Source organism: Achroia grisella, unplaced genomic scaffold (assembly GCF_030625045.1).
Source record: "Achroia grisella isolate CSIRO2021 unplaced genomic scaffold, CSIRO_AGI_Agris_v1 utg903, whole genome shotgun sequence".
NCBI classification, from domain to species: Eukaryota; Metazoa; Arthropoda; class Insecta; order Lepidoptera; family Pyralidae; genus Achroia; species Achroia grisella.
The window spans coordinates 3,312,704-3,332,672 of NW_026713061.1; the positions used below are offsets into that span (position 1 = coordinate 3,312,704).

The following is a 19,969-nucleotide window of genomic DNA, read 5'->3' on the forward strand; positions in this document are numbered from 1 at the left end:
AAGTAACTGACATTGACAGCAAAATAATCAAATCATAGATATAGAACAAATATTCCTATCACACACATGTACAATACAATAAGTAACATAGAATCTGGATTGATTAGCAACTATTAAATTATATTTGTCACATTTTTACTTATTCAGTTACTTATGAGTTAGAAAATATTGTTTGATACAAACGTCACTTACATATATATATTTTTTCCCTGTATTATTAACATAAAGTAACTTGTGTTGTTCTTTTTCCAAAACTTTAATTGAAAATATATTTCAATTCACTTTAATTCAATTAACAATGTTCTAACTACTTTAAAACACATTAAGGTGAGTAGATTAGAAAATGTATTAAATAATTAATATAGTTTTTTAAATTTGTACATGATTAAAGTGATTAAAATGTTAATCTTTGTTTTTAAATTTTGCCAAAATATATAAAATATTAATGTTCTAAACTTAAATATCACTTTATTTTAAAAGAATAAATAGGTACCATTTAACCACCTAACCATCACTTTTCTTAAGATCTGACCCATGTTAGGGCCGGCAGGCTATATGAAATATGAAGATGTGCTAAAGTCAGGTTATTTAGTTAATTATAGCAACTGTACAGAAATTAAATGACAGTTTCCAAGAGCACTCGGAGATCCAAGTCGATCTGACATGTTGTAAAGTCTTATTTTCTTTCTTAATTTTAAAAATTAAGATTACTAATTAATTTCTTTTTAGGCATCTCCTGATATAATGATTCGGCAGGGCAGTATAGACGATATAAATACTCATCAGTACCTGAAGATTTCAAATTATGAAGACACAGTTAGACAATTGGACATTTATTATGCTATTGGTTTGTATTAACATAGAATAATAATAATACCTAGTAAGTTTATGACTATTATATAAGTTATTTACATTATTATCCCAATATTACTGTTTATTACATTAGAGACTTCATCATCATCCATCATTCTCATCATTTACTCACTAAAATGAAATGACTATAGATTATTTTTAAAATCTATTACAAAAGAACAAAATAAATAAGAACTCTGAACACCACACATATCAGAGAGGAGGGAGTGACAGGCCCCATTACTCGAGAAGAAGGGTATTATTAGTGATGTGGCTCACTGCTCCTATTACTAACAATCTTAAGTTATTACTGCTACACATAGCTGATTTTGGGGAGTCAGGAGAAGTCATCATTATTAAATAATTATTATGTTACAGTGAAGAGACAATTACTGAGATTCCAGAGCCCAATAACAGGATTGTTCCCAATGCTATCAACAGATCTTCATATTGGCAGTGTGAGGGACAGCATATATTGTGCTGTAGCTGTATGGGGTCTCTATCAAGCATATAGGTGAATTAGTTAGAGTACATTTTGAAAATTTAAAACAACACAAACTGCTTTTATTTTTATTGAAAATATAAATTCACTAGTTGAATAATATCTTACTTTCTAAATGAATTGTTACCAACATCAAAATATAACATTTATATAATTAATACGAAGAGCATCATGACCTTTGAATTACAAAATACCCCTATGTATTTTTAGTGGTAAAAGTGTCATATCAGAGTTACCAGTGATTTCACTACCACTATCATATCTCTTTAAAGTTGAACACTGCACAAAAAAACTGCTTAATCACATAATATGTATTACAGAGGCGGTTGTTGATGTACAAAGCCTTCCTCTATTATAAGCTGTTAATACTATATTTGAGATCTTTTTTCTCTTTATATTAACAAACATTCTTGGATCACTAATTAGTACAGGTCTTCTGTTATTGTGTGTGTATTATGTGTGTGGTATATATAATACGTGGTATATATAATACATTATTCAAAAGCTTTTAAATTGTTTACTGACAGGCGCATAGATGACGACAGAGGCAAATCACATGAACTTGGACAAAGTACTGTTAAATGCATGCGCGGCATCCTTGAATGTTGGGTGAAGCAATCGGCGCGCGTGGAAGCCTTCAAAACACGTCAAAGTGCGGCACATGCTCTTCATGTTAAATTCCATCTCATTACAGGCGAGCCTGTGCTCACAGACGAACAGTATCATCACCTACAGATTGACGTTGTGTCGCTCTATCTAATTTTTCTTGTTCAGATGATCACTTCTGGACTACAGATCATATACACACAGGTAATTTACTACAGAAAAAACTACTTAAATTCCATTGTTTTTTGACCTCCTTCAACTGCCTAATTGTTAATAACAATTAGGCAGTTGAAGGAAAAATTATTCACCTAGGAAAATACCTAATTGTCTTACCTACTTCTTTTGCCTAGTTGTTCTTCTCTTCACCTAGGACGGTGAAGTAACGGCAGGAAAAAAAAATGTATAATAAAATAGTTTCCTGGTGAGCTATTGAAAAAGGATAATTGAATATTTAGTAAAAAAAAAAAGCGGGTTTTAGTGCGTTTCATACTTGCACAGATTATAGTACCTTTAAACATTGTCTTTACATTTGATGTTCTCTGCACAAATAAAAGGATGATCCAACAGGCATTCCATCCCAGTTTGTTTAATCGTGAGACCAGACCGAGGTCTGCGTCTGTAGGAGGTACATCAGCGTCAACATCCACAGGTGAAAAACTGACTATCAGCTGCCCCAACACAAACCTATCTGGTAATGAACCTGGTCCTCCATCATGGCAGAGAATCCCAACCAACCGGAATGCCAAAAAGAGAAAAATGACTAATAGTCCAACTTGTGACGGAATAGAAACCTCCAACCGCTTTAGTGTCCTCACAGTAGACTTGACAGAAGAGAAACCTGAAAAGGCTAAAAAGCTTAGTAAGCCACCACCAATCATCCTATATGGAGTGGAAGATGTCAGCAAACTCACAGAACTCTTAAGAACTGTTGCGGAATCAAATTAATTTACTTATAAAATAGTTAATAAAAATCAACTCAGAATAAGTAGCTATGATATAGAAATCTACAAGAAACTGATACAACTGATACGTGAGCAAGGACTGATTGGTCACACATTTAACAGAAAAGACACCAGAAGTATGCGAATTGTTATCTGTAATTTACATAATACAGCACCAATTGATATAATCAAAGAAGAAATAGAGGCAACAGGAAACAAAGTAGTGGGAGAAATTATTAATGCCAAATATGGGCCCGAAAAGAAACCCACCTCTACGTTCTTTGTAAATATTCTTCCTGGAACTAATAATAAAACTGTCAAAAGCATTAAATACATATACCATCAAGCTGTTGCAATACAAAACCCTAAAAAAGGAATACCATTGTCCAGTGCCAACGCTGCCAACAGTATGAGCACTCAAAGACTGCTCTGACCCTACTGCATGAGACCCTACCGTTGCGTCAAATGCGGCCAGTCTCACAAAACATCAGACTGTCAGAAAACTGATAGAAACTCACCAGCTCAATGTGCTCTCTATCTTGGTCCTCACCCTGCAAACTACAAAGGATGTGAAGTTTATAAGAAGATATTGGCAAAAAAATCAGCAAGAAACCAACCTCATGTAAATGATTTTCAGCAGAAACCAAACACTTTGATAGAACAAAAACAAAAAATTTGACAAAAACCTAAAATCATAATCAACACAGACACAGATTATCAATCCTATGCTGATAAACTGAAAACAAATCTGGAACCACAGTATAATCACACTAATACCATCTATGACAACCAACAATCATATAATTTAGAAAAAATTCTCACAACACAAGCCGAAAAATTCGACTTAATATTACAACAAATGAGCACTTTAATAAGTCTCATATCCACGCTGGTTTCTAAACTACAAAACTAAACAAAATAAAAAACTAGCAAGAAAGTTAACAACAAGAAAGTTAAGTTAAGGGAAAAAAAACATGTTTGCTCTGAAAATAGCTACGTGGAATGTGGACGGGCTGGCACCTAACAAAGACGAAGTGGAGACTCTGTTGCATCTACATGATATTGATATACTACTGATATCGGAGACTCACTTCACTAATAGAAGTCGAGTGACTTTCAAAAACTATCATCTGTATAATACCAATAACCCCGATGGTACTGCACATGCTGGAGCTGCCAACATCGTAAAGTCTTCAATAAAGCATCATGAACTCCCGCAGTACAGAAGTAACCACATTCAGGCCGCAACTGTTGCCGTTGAAAACAAGGATGGAGAATTCTGTGTCTCATCTGTGTACTGTCCTCCAAAACACAAAATATCAGAAAGATTTTTCTCAGAATATTTCTCTACACTCGGACCTCGCTTTGTGTCTGGAGGAGATTGGAATTCCAAACACGTTCACTGGGGATCTAGATTGATAACCACAAGAGGCAGAGAACTTATGAAAAGTATAGACAAACATAAACTGGTTACCTTAGCAACATCCGAACCAACTCATTGGCCTTCCGATCCGAATAAACTGCCGGATGTTTTAGACTTTTTCATAACGAGGGGTTTGTCACGCTTGTTCTATCTGGTGGAACCCTGTCTAGATGCTTCCTCGAACCATATCCCGATTATTCTGACTACTAGCACAACTGTAATAAACAAGGAATCCCACATTACCCTGTGCAATAGGCTAACTGACTGGGACTGCTTTCGGGAGACACCGGACAGTACTCTGGACTTAAAAATAGCTCTTAAAACTGAGAACGACATCGAGTGTGCTGCTAAAAACTTTACTCTTGCGGTTCAAAGAGCATGTTGGAAATCGACGCCTGAGACAAGCAATCTTAACAGGAGACATAATATCGTTCCTCGGGTTATAAAGCAGAAGATACTTGAAAAAAGACGACTTCGTAGGAAATGGCATATAAGTCGGCACCCTGAAGATAAAGCGGCCCTCAACAAAAGCATAAAAGAGTTAAAGCAAATCATCACTTCAGCTAAATGAAACTATGGAGAGGCACATTCAATCACTTTCTCCCACTGATGTTACAGACTACTCCTTATGGAGAACATGTAAATTACAAAATCAACCAATAGAACAAAAACCTCCTCTCCGTTTGCCCAACGATAAGTGGGCAAGATCAGGCCAAGAAAAAGCCGAAGCATTTGCTCTACATCTATCTCAGGTTTTCAGACCAAACAGCGAAGTGACTAGGATGGATGAATCTGATATTAACCAAATTATCCAGAGTGACTTCCTATAACACCAATGACTCCAAGAGAGGTAGCTAGAAATATAAAAAACCTACAGGACAAAAAAGCCCCAGGATATGACCTAATCAATAGAAGCGTACTTAAAGAACTATCTCGAAAAGCATTATTATATCTCACTATTCTCTTTAACGCTATAATACGGGTGGGAACTTTCCCTGCAGTATGGAAGGTGTCACAAATAGTCATGATCTACAAACCGGGTAAGACTCCCCAAGAGGTCGGCTCCTACCGACCGATAAGCCTTCTGCCTCTAGTATCAAAATTGTTTGAGAGGATCCTCTTGGGAAGAATGTCAGCTGTGCTCATGGATCGGTCTATCATACCTGACCATCAGTTCGGGTTTAGACAGAGACTTGGAACATTGGAGCAGGTACACAGGATATGTGATACAATAAGAAGGTCATTTGAACGGAAAGAGTATATTTCATCAGTTTTTCTTGATATCCAACAAGCATTTGACCGAATCTGGCACAAGGGTGTCCTATGCAAGATTAAATCACTTCTGCCTCATACATACTATAACATCTTGGAGTCTTACCTATCGGATAGACTATTCCAGGTCAAGGAGGGAGTTCACACATCAAAATTCCACCAAATATTAGCAGGGGTGCCTCAGGGATCTGTCTTGGGGCCAGTATTGTATACTATTTACACATCAGACTTACCACAATGCGAGGGTCTAACCATGGTCACATATGCTGATGACACTGCAGTTCTAGCTTGCAATACGTGCCCCAACCAAGCCTCACGAAACTTACAAAATAGCCTTAATCACATCAACCAGTGGCTCAAAAAATGGAAGATGGTTGCCAGCACATCCAAGTCGCTTCATGTGACATTCAGTTTGCGACCAGGAAATTGTCCAACGGTAACACTGAATAGTAAAACACTACCCCAAAGTGATACAGTGAAGTATCTTGGAATACACCTGGACCGCCGGATGACCTGGAGAAAGCACATACAAGTAAAAAGAGACCAAATAAACATAAAATACAAAGGGATGTATTGGTTGCTAGGCAGAAATCCAAAATTATTCCTTGACAACAAGCTTCTCCTCTACAACTCTGTATTGAAACCCATTTGGACCTATGGCATCCAATTGTGGGGTTCTGCTGAAAATTCAAATATAAGCATAATATAAAGGGCACAAAATAACATCCTGAAACAGCTTATAAATGCGCCATGGTTTGCAAAAATATTTGAGGTTCATGAGTATGTCAACACAAACACAGTAGCCGAAGAGATAAAACACCACTACTCCAAGTACAAGACACGGCTAGTACACCATCCTAATGTGCTGGCCAACCAACTGATAGTCCCTGACAACATACGTCGGCTTAAAAGGCGTAGGCTACTGGAACCAGATGACTAATCAGGACCACCAAAAGAGACGATGATTCTGCTGGGAATCACTCTCTATCCGCGATGTAACACCTACACCACATCTGTTCATAGTCTCCGACTGATTGCAGGATAGACTCAGAAAAAAAAAAATTTGATGTTCTTTGCAGGATGAAGTTGCCTTTGTTCAAAACCTGGTATATTATGTGGAACGTGCCTATAGAACTCCAGATTATGGTATGTGGGAAAGAGGTTCCAAGTATAATGATGGCAAACCGGAAATACATGCTTCTTCCATTGGTACGTACCCTATTTATTAGTGTTATAAAGATGTAAATTTTGTGTGTACTGGTAGTCTCCGGTACTATTGATACAATTTTGAAAATTCTATATAATAGAAGCAAAACTATACTAAAAAAAAACTTAGTATAGTACTGTGCATTAAGTAACACATGTTAATTAAAATTTAATTATATTTATGAATTTGTATTAATGTTCAAACAGAATTGTATTATGCATGAATGATTCTAAATATAACATATTAAAAACATGTTCCTTCTCCAACTAATTTTACACCTATTTATAAATAAAAATTAACAGTTGACCTAACTATGTAATACAGGCATGGCAAAAGCAGCTTTAGAAGCCATTAATGGATGCAACTTATTTGGTGATAAGGGAGCATCATGGAGTGTAGTGTATGTTGATATAGATGCACATAATCGAAACAGAAGTATTTTTGAAACTATGCTTCCAAGGGAGTCGAGTTCTAAGGTATATACAATAATATGTCATGAGTTTTTTTTATAGGTAATTTAGTTTTACTATAATATTTTATAGAACTTAATATTTCATAAACATATCTTACCGTGCCGCATATCTTTAGGCGCAATACTTAATCATAATTGAAAGAAGCCTGATATTGGGTATATCTAAATGGACGTATACGATTCCAAGTCAATCTATAAATAAAGAAATACCTTAGTGTGCCAGTTCCATTTTAAGGAATAGGTAATAAAAGATCAGTCAGTGTATAACATTTTTTTTTATTACAGGCTAAGTACTACGTATTTCATTTTGAATGTATTTATTTTATCAATGAAATTAATTGTGTTTATATTATAGGGTGTCGATGCTGCACTATTGCCAACAATATCATTTCCTGCTTTTGCGACGCACGAGGAACACCTAGTACAGCTAACAAAGGCTAACGTATTACGGCGTCTACAAGGAAAATATGGTTTCAAAAGATTTAGTCGCGATGGATATAAAAGCGTACTTGAGGACCCAAGCAGAAGATACTACCATGAGGGAGAACTGAAGGAGTTTGATGGTATAGAGTCTGAATGGCCCATTTTCTATGTATTCATGATAATCGATGGTGTTTTCCGTACACTACCTGATCAAGTTGAAGAATACCAGAGAATGTTGAAGGCTAGAATTTGCATGGATAAATATGGAGGTTAGTACATACAGAAATACTTAATTATTAAGAAAACTCAAGGGGAAAAGATAAAAACGGATTCACACGCAAGAAATGTTACTTAATTTGATTCCACTTATGTTGAATGAAATAAATAATATTAGTTACTCAGAAGCAATAGTCTAAGACACCGGCGACTGTCGCTGATGTGGTGAACGTATTTCGCAATGTTTGCCATATTTTTGCATTTTGCCGTACAGTTTTCATTTTAACTTAACCACACTTTTCTGTGCATTATAAAAATTAATTCTCCCAATACTTTGTCATTTGCTACAATTAATGCTAGAAGCATTGATTGTAATCTATTCAATCCATGGAGAGACTCGAAGTAAAGTTGGTAAAGAAATTAAGCGTCTATCAAACTGAAACGAATAACTAACTATTAAAAACCGGACCAGATTAAGCTGTTTGAAGTTAAACTCGATTATGAATTATATAAATAATGGTGATAAAATACTTATGGACATGTCACACAGCGTCATTTAGTAATGTACTGACGAAAGCATTTACTTTTGGTAGTAGAATATTAACATATTAGATTATTTATAAACATATAGCTTAAAAAATGTTACAAATAGTTGCACTAAATGTGAGTGTTTGCTATACCAATCTCAACGAAATTTTCAATCCTTACTGAGGAAATTGAAGAAAGCTAAAGCTATAAAACACCACTGCGTCTCTTAAACCATGACGTTGATGAAATCACCGATCAAAATTGGTGGCAGCTGTTTAAGATAAATAAGAAGAAGTGTTTGATTGCAATGTAACCTATAATTTTTCATATTATATTATTAATGTTGCATATTACAGATCCAGTGATACCCTGGTATTATTATGTGCCACGCGAATCTATAGAAAATGAAAGGAACGAACCAAATTCAATGCGAAAAATACCAGACAGTAAGTAATAGCCTCATATACATTACGTATTTATATATCGTGCCCCTTCAATTATGAATAAAACTAAAATAATTATTATGTTAATAGATTAATATTTGATGATTGTAAATTATTTATGTACATGAAGCCAAGATTATTTATCAACATATGTCTTGAAATAATGTTCACACCTCCGCTGTGCACATTATTTTTTGTTCCCAATTTTCAAACATACTTTCTGAGTGGATGCTTATGTTATAAAATAACATAGATTTAGTAGTAGTAGTCTTAACTGTGCGTTAACATTATGGATTGTCATTGAAGACAAATGGTGTTATATGTATATAGATTTACAATTTTCATAGACTATTGAGATAAACAATTCAACCAACTTATAAACAGGTAATATTATAAATGTCACGATTATTTGACAATAACAATTCAACATTTTAGATTTAGGTGTCTCTTATATTTTCGTTTTTTATCTGAAATGTATGATGGACCTGAATTTAAGTAAGTCGGAAGGCTTCTGCTGCTGACGCTGTTCGATTGATTCAAGTTTGCTACGCCCAACCCTCCTTTGAATTGCGCCGATCAAACGGCTTCGTCGCCATCGGATAGAACTTGATAATGGAAGTCCCGTTAGGTGTTGAAGAATATAATTCTGAATTTGTGCTGATTCAGTGTGCAACTAACATCAGGTCGCCCACCTGTACATCGGCCCATTAATATGTACGTTACAGTAATATGTACTTCTGAAAACATAATACATGCAAATAAAACTAAATGTGTTATAGCACATAGTATTATTCAACTATTATCATAGTTTTTTTTAATACAATTAATTTTAGGTAATTAAATAATATAAATTCATGCCAATTACAGATTATTCCGGTGACCATGAAAACAAAGGTAATAAAGTAACTAATGGTAGTCAGGCTAACTCCCTTTCGCTATTTACCTTTGTCTTAATAATACAGTTCTATTTTTCATAATTATATTATATTTCGCAAGTATGTTTTCTTGTTTTAACATTTTTACTTGCCTTTATATTTTTTATTAATTAATGATTCTCTTATTTTATTTTCTGTATATCTATGTTCATCTTAATATAGTGTAAACTAGTTGACGCTTTTATGGAAATGCAATGGTGTACATATAACTATAGACGTTAGTTATCGCATATTATTATTCCCATACGTTGCCTGATTACATCCAAACATAATAAAAAATGCTAATATATTTTAATGTAATTAATTATTAAGTTCATCTGCACATTGGAGAGCGTAGATAAATAACCTGTAATCCGTAAAGGACTGGACACTATGTCTGATTTATTTGTTTTGTTACTTAATTTACTTATTTTTGTTAATTTACGCTATTTAATAGTTTGTAATAAAACAATATCATACTAATAATGTTGATATTTGAAAAATAATACAACACTTGAGAAAGAAAAAGCTTAGTTCAACCAATTGAGCAATTCTTCTTAGCTGAGTGATAAAAAGTGCTATTTATATAGTTGTATATATATATGATATACCTATTTAAATTATTTTTTATCTAAACACTATGGTCTATAGGGACTTTACTGACATACAATAGTAAATTGAAATAAATCTATAAGACTTGATTCATAAAGTTTGGGAAGAAAGTGTAGATTCATGAATGTAGCATTATTAGTGTACAATGTAAGTGTGTTAAGTGAAGTGGGTTTTAAACTGACACACAGATACGAGTGGCTTGTTCCTGTGGGGCCAGTCGTTATTTGTTCTGGCGCAGCTGTTGACTGGCGGTCTGCTGCACATAAACGAGCTGGACCCCATTCGCCGCTATCTGCCTTCGTACAACCGTCCGCGCCGCGCTGGCAGATACTCTGCTTTCCAGGTATTGTTTCTTTTTATACTACGTAGGTGGCAATCAAGCATACCGCCCGTCTGATGGTTTGAAACTGTTTATATCGTACCAGTTTTTCTCAAAGTGGCTGCTGGGTCGATACTATAATACAATATACATCTATTATAGGAACGCTCTCCTATTATATAAATAATCTTATTTTAATGTCACTTTAATTTTGGAACGTACTTACATTCAACTGTTATTTTATTTTCACGCCCAATTGCAGGCCAAGCCTACATTTGTAAGTATTGGAGCATAATATAGAGATGACATATTGCATGCATGATACATATAACTATATAATATGGCTGTCGTTACATATAAAATAATTAGTTTTTCCTTATTGCATGGACCATTTCTATTATACATACAATGAACAATAATTTTATATACAAGGCGTTACTAAAGTGTGGGTGAAGATACTAAATGGATCAATTCTAAGACATTATCCGCAATAATTTTACGTCAGATCTGTTCTGTGTTTTATTGTATTTTTTTCGTAATTTTTATGTAAATAAATTGATTTTGTCCGTTTGACAGTGTATATATCACCGTTAAACGTACAAAAAAATTTGCTTTTATTATATATATTTAAAGCAAACAATAAAGGAACTATCCAGTAGAATCTCGAGTATCAATGCGCTACGCAATACAAAGCCTTGCTTTATTTTATGAAACACAGAAATAATCTTTGTTAATAAAATATAAAAAGGAGCTTTTGAATGCTTTTATTATATGTAAAGCAAATAATATACGACGTATGCAATAGAAGTCTCCGAGTATCCAGGATTTACGCAATAAAATAAACCTTGTATGATTTTATGAAGCGCAAAAATAATCTTTATTAATTTAAAAAACATCTTTTGTTAAGTCATTTTAATATTTTACCACTCATACAGAAGAAATACAATAGCATGTTGCATGTAGATCTGTGTAAAGTTATTTCGTGTGCTGACGTAAAGCGTACTTGTATGATATGTGTATTCCATGATGAATGTTGTTTGCATGTGCGGCAGGGGATAGCCACAGATTTGGTGGTGCAAGTGGTACTGATAGCTGAGTCGATGCGGCTCCAAGCCATGATGGGCACGTACGGCATACAAACACAGACGCCGCACGAAGTTGAACCGGTGCAGGTAAATAGCGACACGAAGTAATATATGTAGAATAGAATAGAATAGAAAATCATTTATTCAAATAAACTTACATTGAAGCACTTTTGAATAGTCATAACATTTTTTTTTATCTACCGCTCATTCGGAATGTCCCATCACAAGAACAAGCAAGAAACTTGTGTGTTGCTCTTTTAAATAATTTATTCTTACTTACAATTTAAATTTAAGTGTGTGAATACAAACCACCGACTTGCACTAATTCAATGAAATAATAAAATAGAAAAAACATTCAATATACAACAACTGGTTAAACAATTAATAAGAGAAAATAAGTCATAGTGATTAGAGCAGACTAGTCCACATAAGCAGCACCCGTTCAGTATGACGGAGTATGACGGATGAGCCAGCCACCACTGCGCTCGACCATATTTTAGGGAGCCCAATGACCCGGCCCACCACGCCGCCACAAGTCTGGACATTTTAGTGAGCATGACTACTCAAAACACCAGACCATGTCATAGCTACTCACTATTGCCATCTGATGGTTATAGTATTCACATTTCACACAAGAATGCATGCGGCAATCAATACAAAAACCGCTACGCTTTCATATTTATAAAATAATTGAATCAAGAAAGCAATGAGATAAACAAATTATAACGTTGTATGCTAATAAACTAATTATTTACTTGATATGTTGTCGTCTATGAATTCGTCTATCCTGTAATAGGCTTTCTTACACAAAAATTGTTTAATATAAGATTTGAATTGCCTCTCTGTCAGATTTAGTGCAGATTCTGGCAGTTTATTATAAAATATTACGCAATTACCATAGAATGAATTACTGACTTTGTGCAAACGGCATTTAGGTAAAATTAGCTTATTTTTATTGCGTAAGTTTCTATTTGTACAGTCTTTAAGTTTTTTATACCATATGACATAATGCTATGGAAATAACTAAAGTATACAAGTTTAGCCGTCGCCACGTCTGTTAATTGCCTAATTCTTCTTTTATAAATTAGAATAAGGATTAATAGTTAGTAGTAACAGTTTATTAAATTCATAGATGACAATCTACGTCAAGTTACACATCATATATTTTATTAAAACTAAAGAGTTTATAACATTCGTCCATCCCTAACAAAAGACTCGTACCATGCGAGTCCATCAAATTATGACAGTTCTGTAATTAGACGTCTTGGTGGCTTGACTTCACGCTTACTACGACGTAACCCCTCAACTGCTGGTTTTTCAATATGTCTACCCACGTCATTTGAATTGGGTGCTAATACACTCGAATGTTTCGGTGTTTCATTATTACACGCAGTAGCCAATGTCTCGATTTGGTTTCTAAACTCTAAAGGAGCAGTCTCTAATGATATTTCCCTGTCTCTTTGAGGAGATATTGGTGTATTGTGTTGCATATTCTGGACATCTTGGGTATGGGCATTACAGGACTGACTTAACGGAACATCCTCTCTTTCAATTACACGTTTTCTTATTTGATCCGCATGGTATTTCTTTACCCCAATAGGTGTATTAATTAAATATGAATAACGATGTGTACGACGGGCTACTGTGGCAGGCTTCCATGATTTATTGTCTCGAGAGCGTACAAAAACAGTTTCTCCTGGATTGAAATATATTTCCTTGTCATGTTCAATGTTAGCTTGAAATTGTTTGAAGCGGAGGGACATTCTAGGATTTGGTTTAATATTGTCTAAGAGGCAACGTAGTTGTCGTCCTAAAAGTATTTCTGCTGGTGATTTACCAGTATCGATTCGAGGAGTAATACGGTAAGTAAACAGAAAGTTTTCCAAACGTTTTTTTAAACTTAATCCGTCACTTATACTAGCAGACATCCTGGTTTTGAAAGTACGAACTAGCCGTTCAGCCAACCCGTTCGTTCTTGGATGGTAAGGTGAAGACTTAACGTGTCTGATACCATTGTATCTGCAGTATTCATGAAATTCTTGAGATGCGAATTGAGGACCATTGTCTGAAACTATAATTTGTGGAAGTCCAAGTGAAGTAAAAATAGTATCTAGTTCACTGCAGAGCCTGCTTGTTGTGATTAATAATAATAATAATAATAATAATAATAATAATAATTTATTTATTTGCCTGCTACATGGTAATTTTGATCTTACAATATAATAGGTATAAGTACACGACATGCAGCACCCCGTAGAGGTATGCAAATATTGAAAATGATATCATAATTACAATATGTCATTAAATTTAATTAAAACATTATAATAGGTACCACAATAAAATAATAAATGTCACAGTATTCCACTAATGTCAATCAATATTATTAAAACTATAATTACATGAGGTCAGAGTTCGTATGTCAAATAATCCCTTATACTGTAGAAGTTTTTTACAATTAGCCACTCCTGTAACGTTGCCCTAAAAAGTCTTATATTACATTGTTTGATAGTATCAGGAACTTTATTATAAATTTTAATAAACATAGCAGTGCTATTATTTTGGTACAGTGATGTTCTTGGGATAATGTCTAAAACTAACCTCTCTGCATTACGAGTGTTACGTGGATATATGTCCTTGGCTTTCGTAAAAAGTTCTTGATGCCGTTTAACATGATTACAGACTTCCAATATATACATTGAAGGTACCGTTAATACACTAAGTTTGATAAATAATGGCGACAAGACGTACGCGGGGTGGTGCCGCATATTGCCCTCAGACATTTTTTTTGTGCAATGAAAGCTCTGTTTAAATGCCCACTGTTACCCCAGACAATGATGCTGTACCTTAAAACGGATGCTACATAAGCGTGGTAAACTGTTAGAGCGGTATTTTGATTTGTTATATTCTTTAATTTTTTCAAAACATAAACGAATTTGTTAACTTTGTTACATACTTTATCAATATGAAGTTTCCAATTAAGGTTTTTGTCTATAATAACTCCAAGAAAGTTTACATCCATAACCTCCTCGATACTTACGTTGTCGTGTGCAATATTTAATTTTTGTACAGTATTTTTCTTACAAAATTCTATATAATTTGTTTTTAATAAATTAATTTTTAGATTATTAATGTCAAGCCAATTTATTATACATTTAACCGCATTATTAATATCCGTTTCATATTCATTATTGTCAATATTTTTATCACATGTCACAATCATAGAAATATCATCCGCAAATAAAACACATTTATGTCGGGTAATTAAAGGTATATCGTTAATATAAATTAAAAATAGTATTGGTCCTAGTACTGTTCCCTGCGGAACACCTGACTTATTGTATCTGTAGTCAGATTGATATGATTCTAGGGTGTTATTTTTATTAATTTTTTCAATAACTACACATTGTTTGCGATCTTGCAAGTATGAGGTGAACCATTGTAAAGCTGGGCCTCTAATACCTATGGCTTCCAATTTTTTCAATAAAATATGATGCGATACAAAATCGAATGCTTTAGTTAAGTCAAAGAATAAAGCGGTAGCACGTTTTTTTCTATCGATATTTTGTAACACCTCATTTATAATAGATAAGATAGCTAGAGTAGTAGATTTATTCCTTTGAAATCCATATTGATCATTATTGATAATATTATACTTAGAACAGTAATCAATGAAACGATTGAGCATACATTTTTCAAATAACTTTGATAGTACTGAAATCAGGGATATAGGTCTATAGTTGGCTATATCACTTTTAGCGCCCTTTTTATAAAGTGGTTTTACTATTGATAGTTTTAAAAGATCAGGATAGTATCCACATTCAAAAGATAAGTTGATTAGAAATGTTAAAACTGGAGCCAATTCCATTATGCATGATTTTATAATTTTTGTTGATATTTCGTCAAACCCCTCTGAATTTGTGTTTTTCAATGCCATTGTTTCATTAATAACTTCATTAACAGTTAACGGTTTCAGAAATAATGAGTTACCCGTGTCATTTACGGTTCGTATCTTGCAATTATATGAAGTGTTAACTGAGGGCATGGAAGTTATGTCAATAAAGTAATTATTAAATGCATTCGCTATTTGTTTAGGGTCAATTATATTTTCGTCATTATATTTAATACTATTTATGTCATTGTTTTTTGTATTAGACGTTTCGTCTTTTATTACCTGCCAAGAAGCTTTACACATATTTTTACTATTGGCAATTAATCTAATATTGTAATTTTTTTGTGCTCTAAATATACATTGTCTATATATTTTTGAATATTGTCTGTATATATTTTTACCGTGTGGTGTTTTATTTTTATAATATTTGAAACGGAGTTCTCTTTTTTTCTTACAACTTAATTTTAGACCCTCTGTCATCCATTTTGGTTTAGATATCTTCCTATTTATTTTAATTTTATTTATTGGGAAGCAAAGTTTGTATATTAGTGTAAATATTTCGTAAAAATTGTTGTATGCTACATTAATATTCCTAGATTCCAATACATCTGAAAACGTTAATTTTTTTATATAGTTCCTAAATTTGGTAATATTTTCAATACTGTAATCTCTTTTATAAATAAAATACTCTTTTTGCTGTTGACATGTAATATTAATAGGGAAATTAAGTAACTGAGCAGTATCATGATCAGATAAATGAAGAGATAACACTAATACATTGGCATTCTTAATGTTACTCAATATGTGGTCAATACATGAAGAACCTCTAGTAGCTACATTTATATGTATTTTTAGATTATGGCTATTAGCTACGTCATATAGGTAATCAGTAGTTTTCCCCGGGTTTAGTGTATTAATATTAAAATCACCGGTTAGAATGATCTTCTTTTTCCCACATTTATCCTGTAATTCTAGCAATAAACAGTCAAGTTTTTTAAGAAAAAAATTAGCATCCGATGTCGGTGTCCTATATAAGCAAATTATGACTACATTTAAATCTGTAACCTCAATACCACAACATTCAAACAACCTAGACATAGCATGATTTTGAATGAATGGAAGTTCCTTTGACTCCCAACCCATTTTTGTCAAAATACAAACTCCACCTCTACAGCTATCCCGAGAAAAAGTAGCAGCAAGTTGATACCCATTAATTTTTAAATAGTTTTCATGACCTATTTTCAAGAATGTCTCTGAAAAGCATAATATATCTGGTTCTATATCTCTATCCTTCAGTTCTACAAGTGTAATCTCTAATATTTCTTTTTTCGATAACACGCTGGCTATGTTTTGATGAAGAACTCTAAAAGTTTTGAAAACATTTTCCTTATTCTCGAAAAAATTTTTTATCTATGCAAGGAAAATAGAATGGAATAGTTCCTCTCTTTGCTTTGTTAGTACAGTGAGAGTTTATTACAGAACTTTTTACTTCAACATTATTTTTTGCCTTTGTTATAGGAGTAAAATAATAAGGAATAGTACCTTTCTTAAAATATTTAGTATTTGTATTGTCGTTTTTGAGACCTACGCTACTCTTCCTAACATTTTTAAAATTTAAGAATTTATTATTGTAGTCAATACTGTCAATAAGAAAATTTACCTTATCACATGTTTCTTCTAGAATATTTCGGCAATATTTAGTATTTTGCAAATATACACAATTTTTAAATCTTTTGCATATCATTCTGAGACTACTGTTTAGCATATTGACATTTAGAAACCTATTATTTAACACATTGAGTACAATTACAGTATTATCTTCAAGTGCCTTAAGAGCCATATATAATTCTGAAGTAACCTTAATAGGGTCGCTATCATTTTCTCCAATACATATAATTACTTTATCTTTAGGATTAATTTTGTCTATGGCGGTACAAGAAGTTAACACTGTATTACATTCTGCATTCGGTTTAATGAATCCTGTAACAATATATTTATCGTATTTACTATATTTCCTTTTTTCCCATAACATTGACGCCAGTCCTGAGCACTGCTGTGTTCCAAATACTAATAATTTATTTTCAGTATAACTATGTAATATTATGTTATCTGTGGTATAAGATATTTTTTATCGTACGGTGACACATCTAAATTTTGTTTATCTTCAGTAGTATTTGAGAAAATATGTAGTGAAGATATATCGATATGAGTGCTTGGTATCTCTGAAATATTTGATTTTTTTTGTTCCATAACTTTTGTGCAGTTTTCATACATGTTTGAAGATTTATTAAGTTTTGAAATAGACTTATTTGTCGAAGAACATATGCGTAGAAGTTGTTCTCTTTTTTTCTCAAGGTCTTGCACTTTTCTTTTGTAGACATTGGTTTAATTTCGATCCATTTGGAAAGTGCGTCACATAGCACCAACCAATATTTGCCCTCAAAAGGACCCGCAAAATCCACGTGAACTCTCTCCCATGGCTCATCAGGCACAGACCACGAGTACACCGGCAGCTCCGCCACGTTAGGGCGATTTTCTTGGCACTTAGAACATCTCTTTACCCACATATCAAGGTCATCATCGATTGACGGCCACCACACATAAAAACGGGCCAGTGCTTTCATGGCAGATATCCCCGGATGTCCATTGTGAAGAAATTTCATTATAGATCTTCTTAGTGAATATGGAACTACGATTCGACCTTGCCACATCAGGATCTTATCTTCTAATGATAATTCACAACGTTTTCGTGAATATGGCCGCAAGTCTTCTGACAAACCATCTAAACGCCATCCAGTCTTTAGGAATTCAGTGACCTTTTTCAAAATAGGATCTTTTTTTACTTCGCGTCTGAGAGTTTCTTCGGATATAGGTAGATCATGCAATTTGTCTGATTGGTGGCGTGTCACTATTTTGCGAACTATTTCTTCAGCAGTCGATGGTTTTTCATATGGATTAGGCATTCGCGAGAGATAGTCAGCCATGACATTCAGTTTGCCTTTTGTATATGTGACATCATAGTTGTAACTACCGATCAAAAGAGCCCAACGGACTAGTCGATTGTTGCATAACTTAGGTAAGTTACGCCGAGTCCCTAGTAAATGTATTAAAGGTTTATGATCAGTAACTAAAGTAAATTTCCCGCCGCGTATATATTGATCAAATTTTTTAATACCAAATAATAATAATAATAATAATAATAATAATAATAATAAAACGTTCGTAAAAATTAACTAATCCTAAGAAAGATCTAAGTTCTTGTGGGTCACTCGGAGACGGTGTTTTCAAAATAGCTTCTAATTTTGACTTCGTAGGACGTATACCCTGCCACTTTTGTCTATAGTGTGTCCAAGGTATTCAATTTCTTTTTGAAAGAAAGTACATTTTTTTAAATTTACTTTAAGACCAGCTTGTTCCAGCTTTCCAAGTACTACTGATAGTGTTCTAAGGTGATCCAAATCATTTTTACCGGTTATGGCGATATCATCAAAATATACTGCAACATTTGGAATATTATCAAGTAGTTTGTCAAGAAAATGTTGAAATATAGATGGAGCTGTCGAGATTCCAAACGGCATTCTATTATATTGGAAATATCCTTTATGAATTGTAATGGTAAGGTATTTTTTTGAGTCAGCTGCAATTGGAAACTGTAAATAGGCATCTTTTAAATCTATTTTGGTAAATTTCTCACCATCTGCTAATTTTTGTCGTAATTGATCAAACAGTGGTATTGGATGTGCATGTGTTATAAGAACGGAATTAATAGTGCTTCTATAATCACCACATATTCGAACTTGTCCATTTGTCTTTACGACATTAACTGTGGGTGTTGCCCATTCAACGGGTGTTATATTAGGATCGACTTCAGTTACTATTCCAGTGTCTACAAGTCGTTTCAATTCAGATTCAATATTTCTTTTCATAGAGAATTTAACAGGTCTTGGAGGGAGATGTTTTGGCTGTGTACCAGGTCTAATATGAATATTAACTTCGTAATTCTTTACTTTGCCAAGACGATCATCGAATAGTGTTTTGTACGTATTTAAAACTTGATTAAGGGTCGTAGGTTGTTGTAGTGTACGTATTGTATAGACAGGTTTGGGAAATTCCATTTCAAACATTTAGTAAAAGCAATTTAGTAGACCAAAGAGCATAGGATCAGCTTTCTTCATAACTACTACTGGCAAAATCCTTTCTTTATCCTGTATTTTTACTGTTACGTCTGTCAAACCCAGTAATTTAAGTTTTAAATTTCCATAAGC

At 33.6% G+C, this 19,969-nt stretch overlaps 1 protein-coding gene across 5 annotated transcripts in view; it reads left to right on the forward strand.

Moving 5' to 3' along the window:
* The window catches only part of LOC131853637 (probable phosphorylase b kinase regulatory subunit beta), a 33,509-nt gene that overhangs the window by 3,336 nt on the left and 10,204 nt on the right, over window positions 1-19,969 (forward strand). For 2 of the 5 annotated variants that reach the window (XM_059204607.1, XM_059204604.1), the window contains exons 2-12: window positions 730-847; window positions 1,231-1,366; window positions 1,882-2,164; window positions 6,676-6,805; window positions 7,128-7,279; window positions 7,631-7,967; window positions 8,799-8,888; window positions 9,753-9,779; window positions 10,600-10,754; window positions 10,993-11,007; window positions 11,783-11,902. In XM_059204607.1, coding sequence (XP_059060590.1) covers window positions 745-847; window positions 1,231-1,366; window positions 1,882-2,164; window positions 6,676-6,805; window positions 7,128-7,279; window positions 7,631-7,967; window positions 8,799-8,888; window positions 9,753-9,779; window positions 10,600-10,754; window positions 10,993-11,007; window positions 11,783-11,902 — 1,548 coding nt within the window. In that variant the 5' untranslated portion in view covers window positions 730-744. Of the gene's footprint in view, window positions 1-189; window positions 328-729; window positions 848-1,230; window positions 1,367-1,881; window positions 2,165-6,675; window positions 6,806-7,127; window positions 7,280-7,630; window positions 7,968-8,798; window positions 8,889-9,752; window positions 9,780-10,599; window positions 10,755-10,992; window positions 11,008-11,782; window positions 11,903-19,969 lie in introns of those variants that run through there. The other 3 variants (XM_059204606.1, XM_059204605.1, XM_059204609.1) reach the window with 3 other exon arrangements.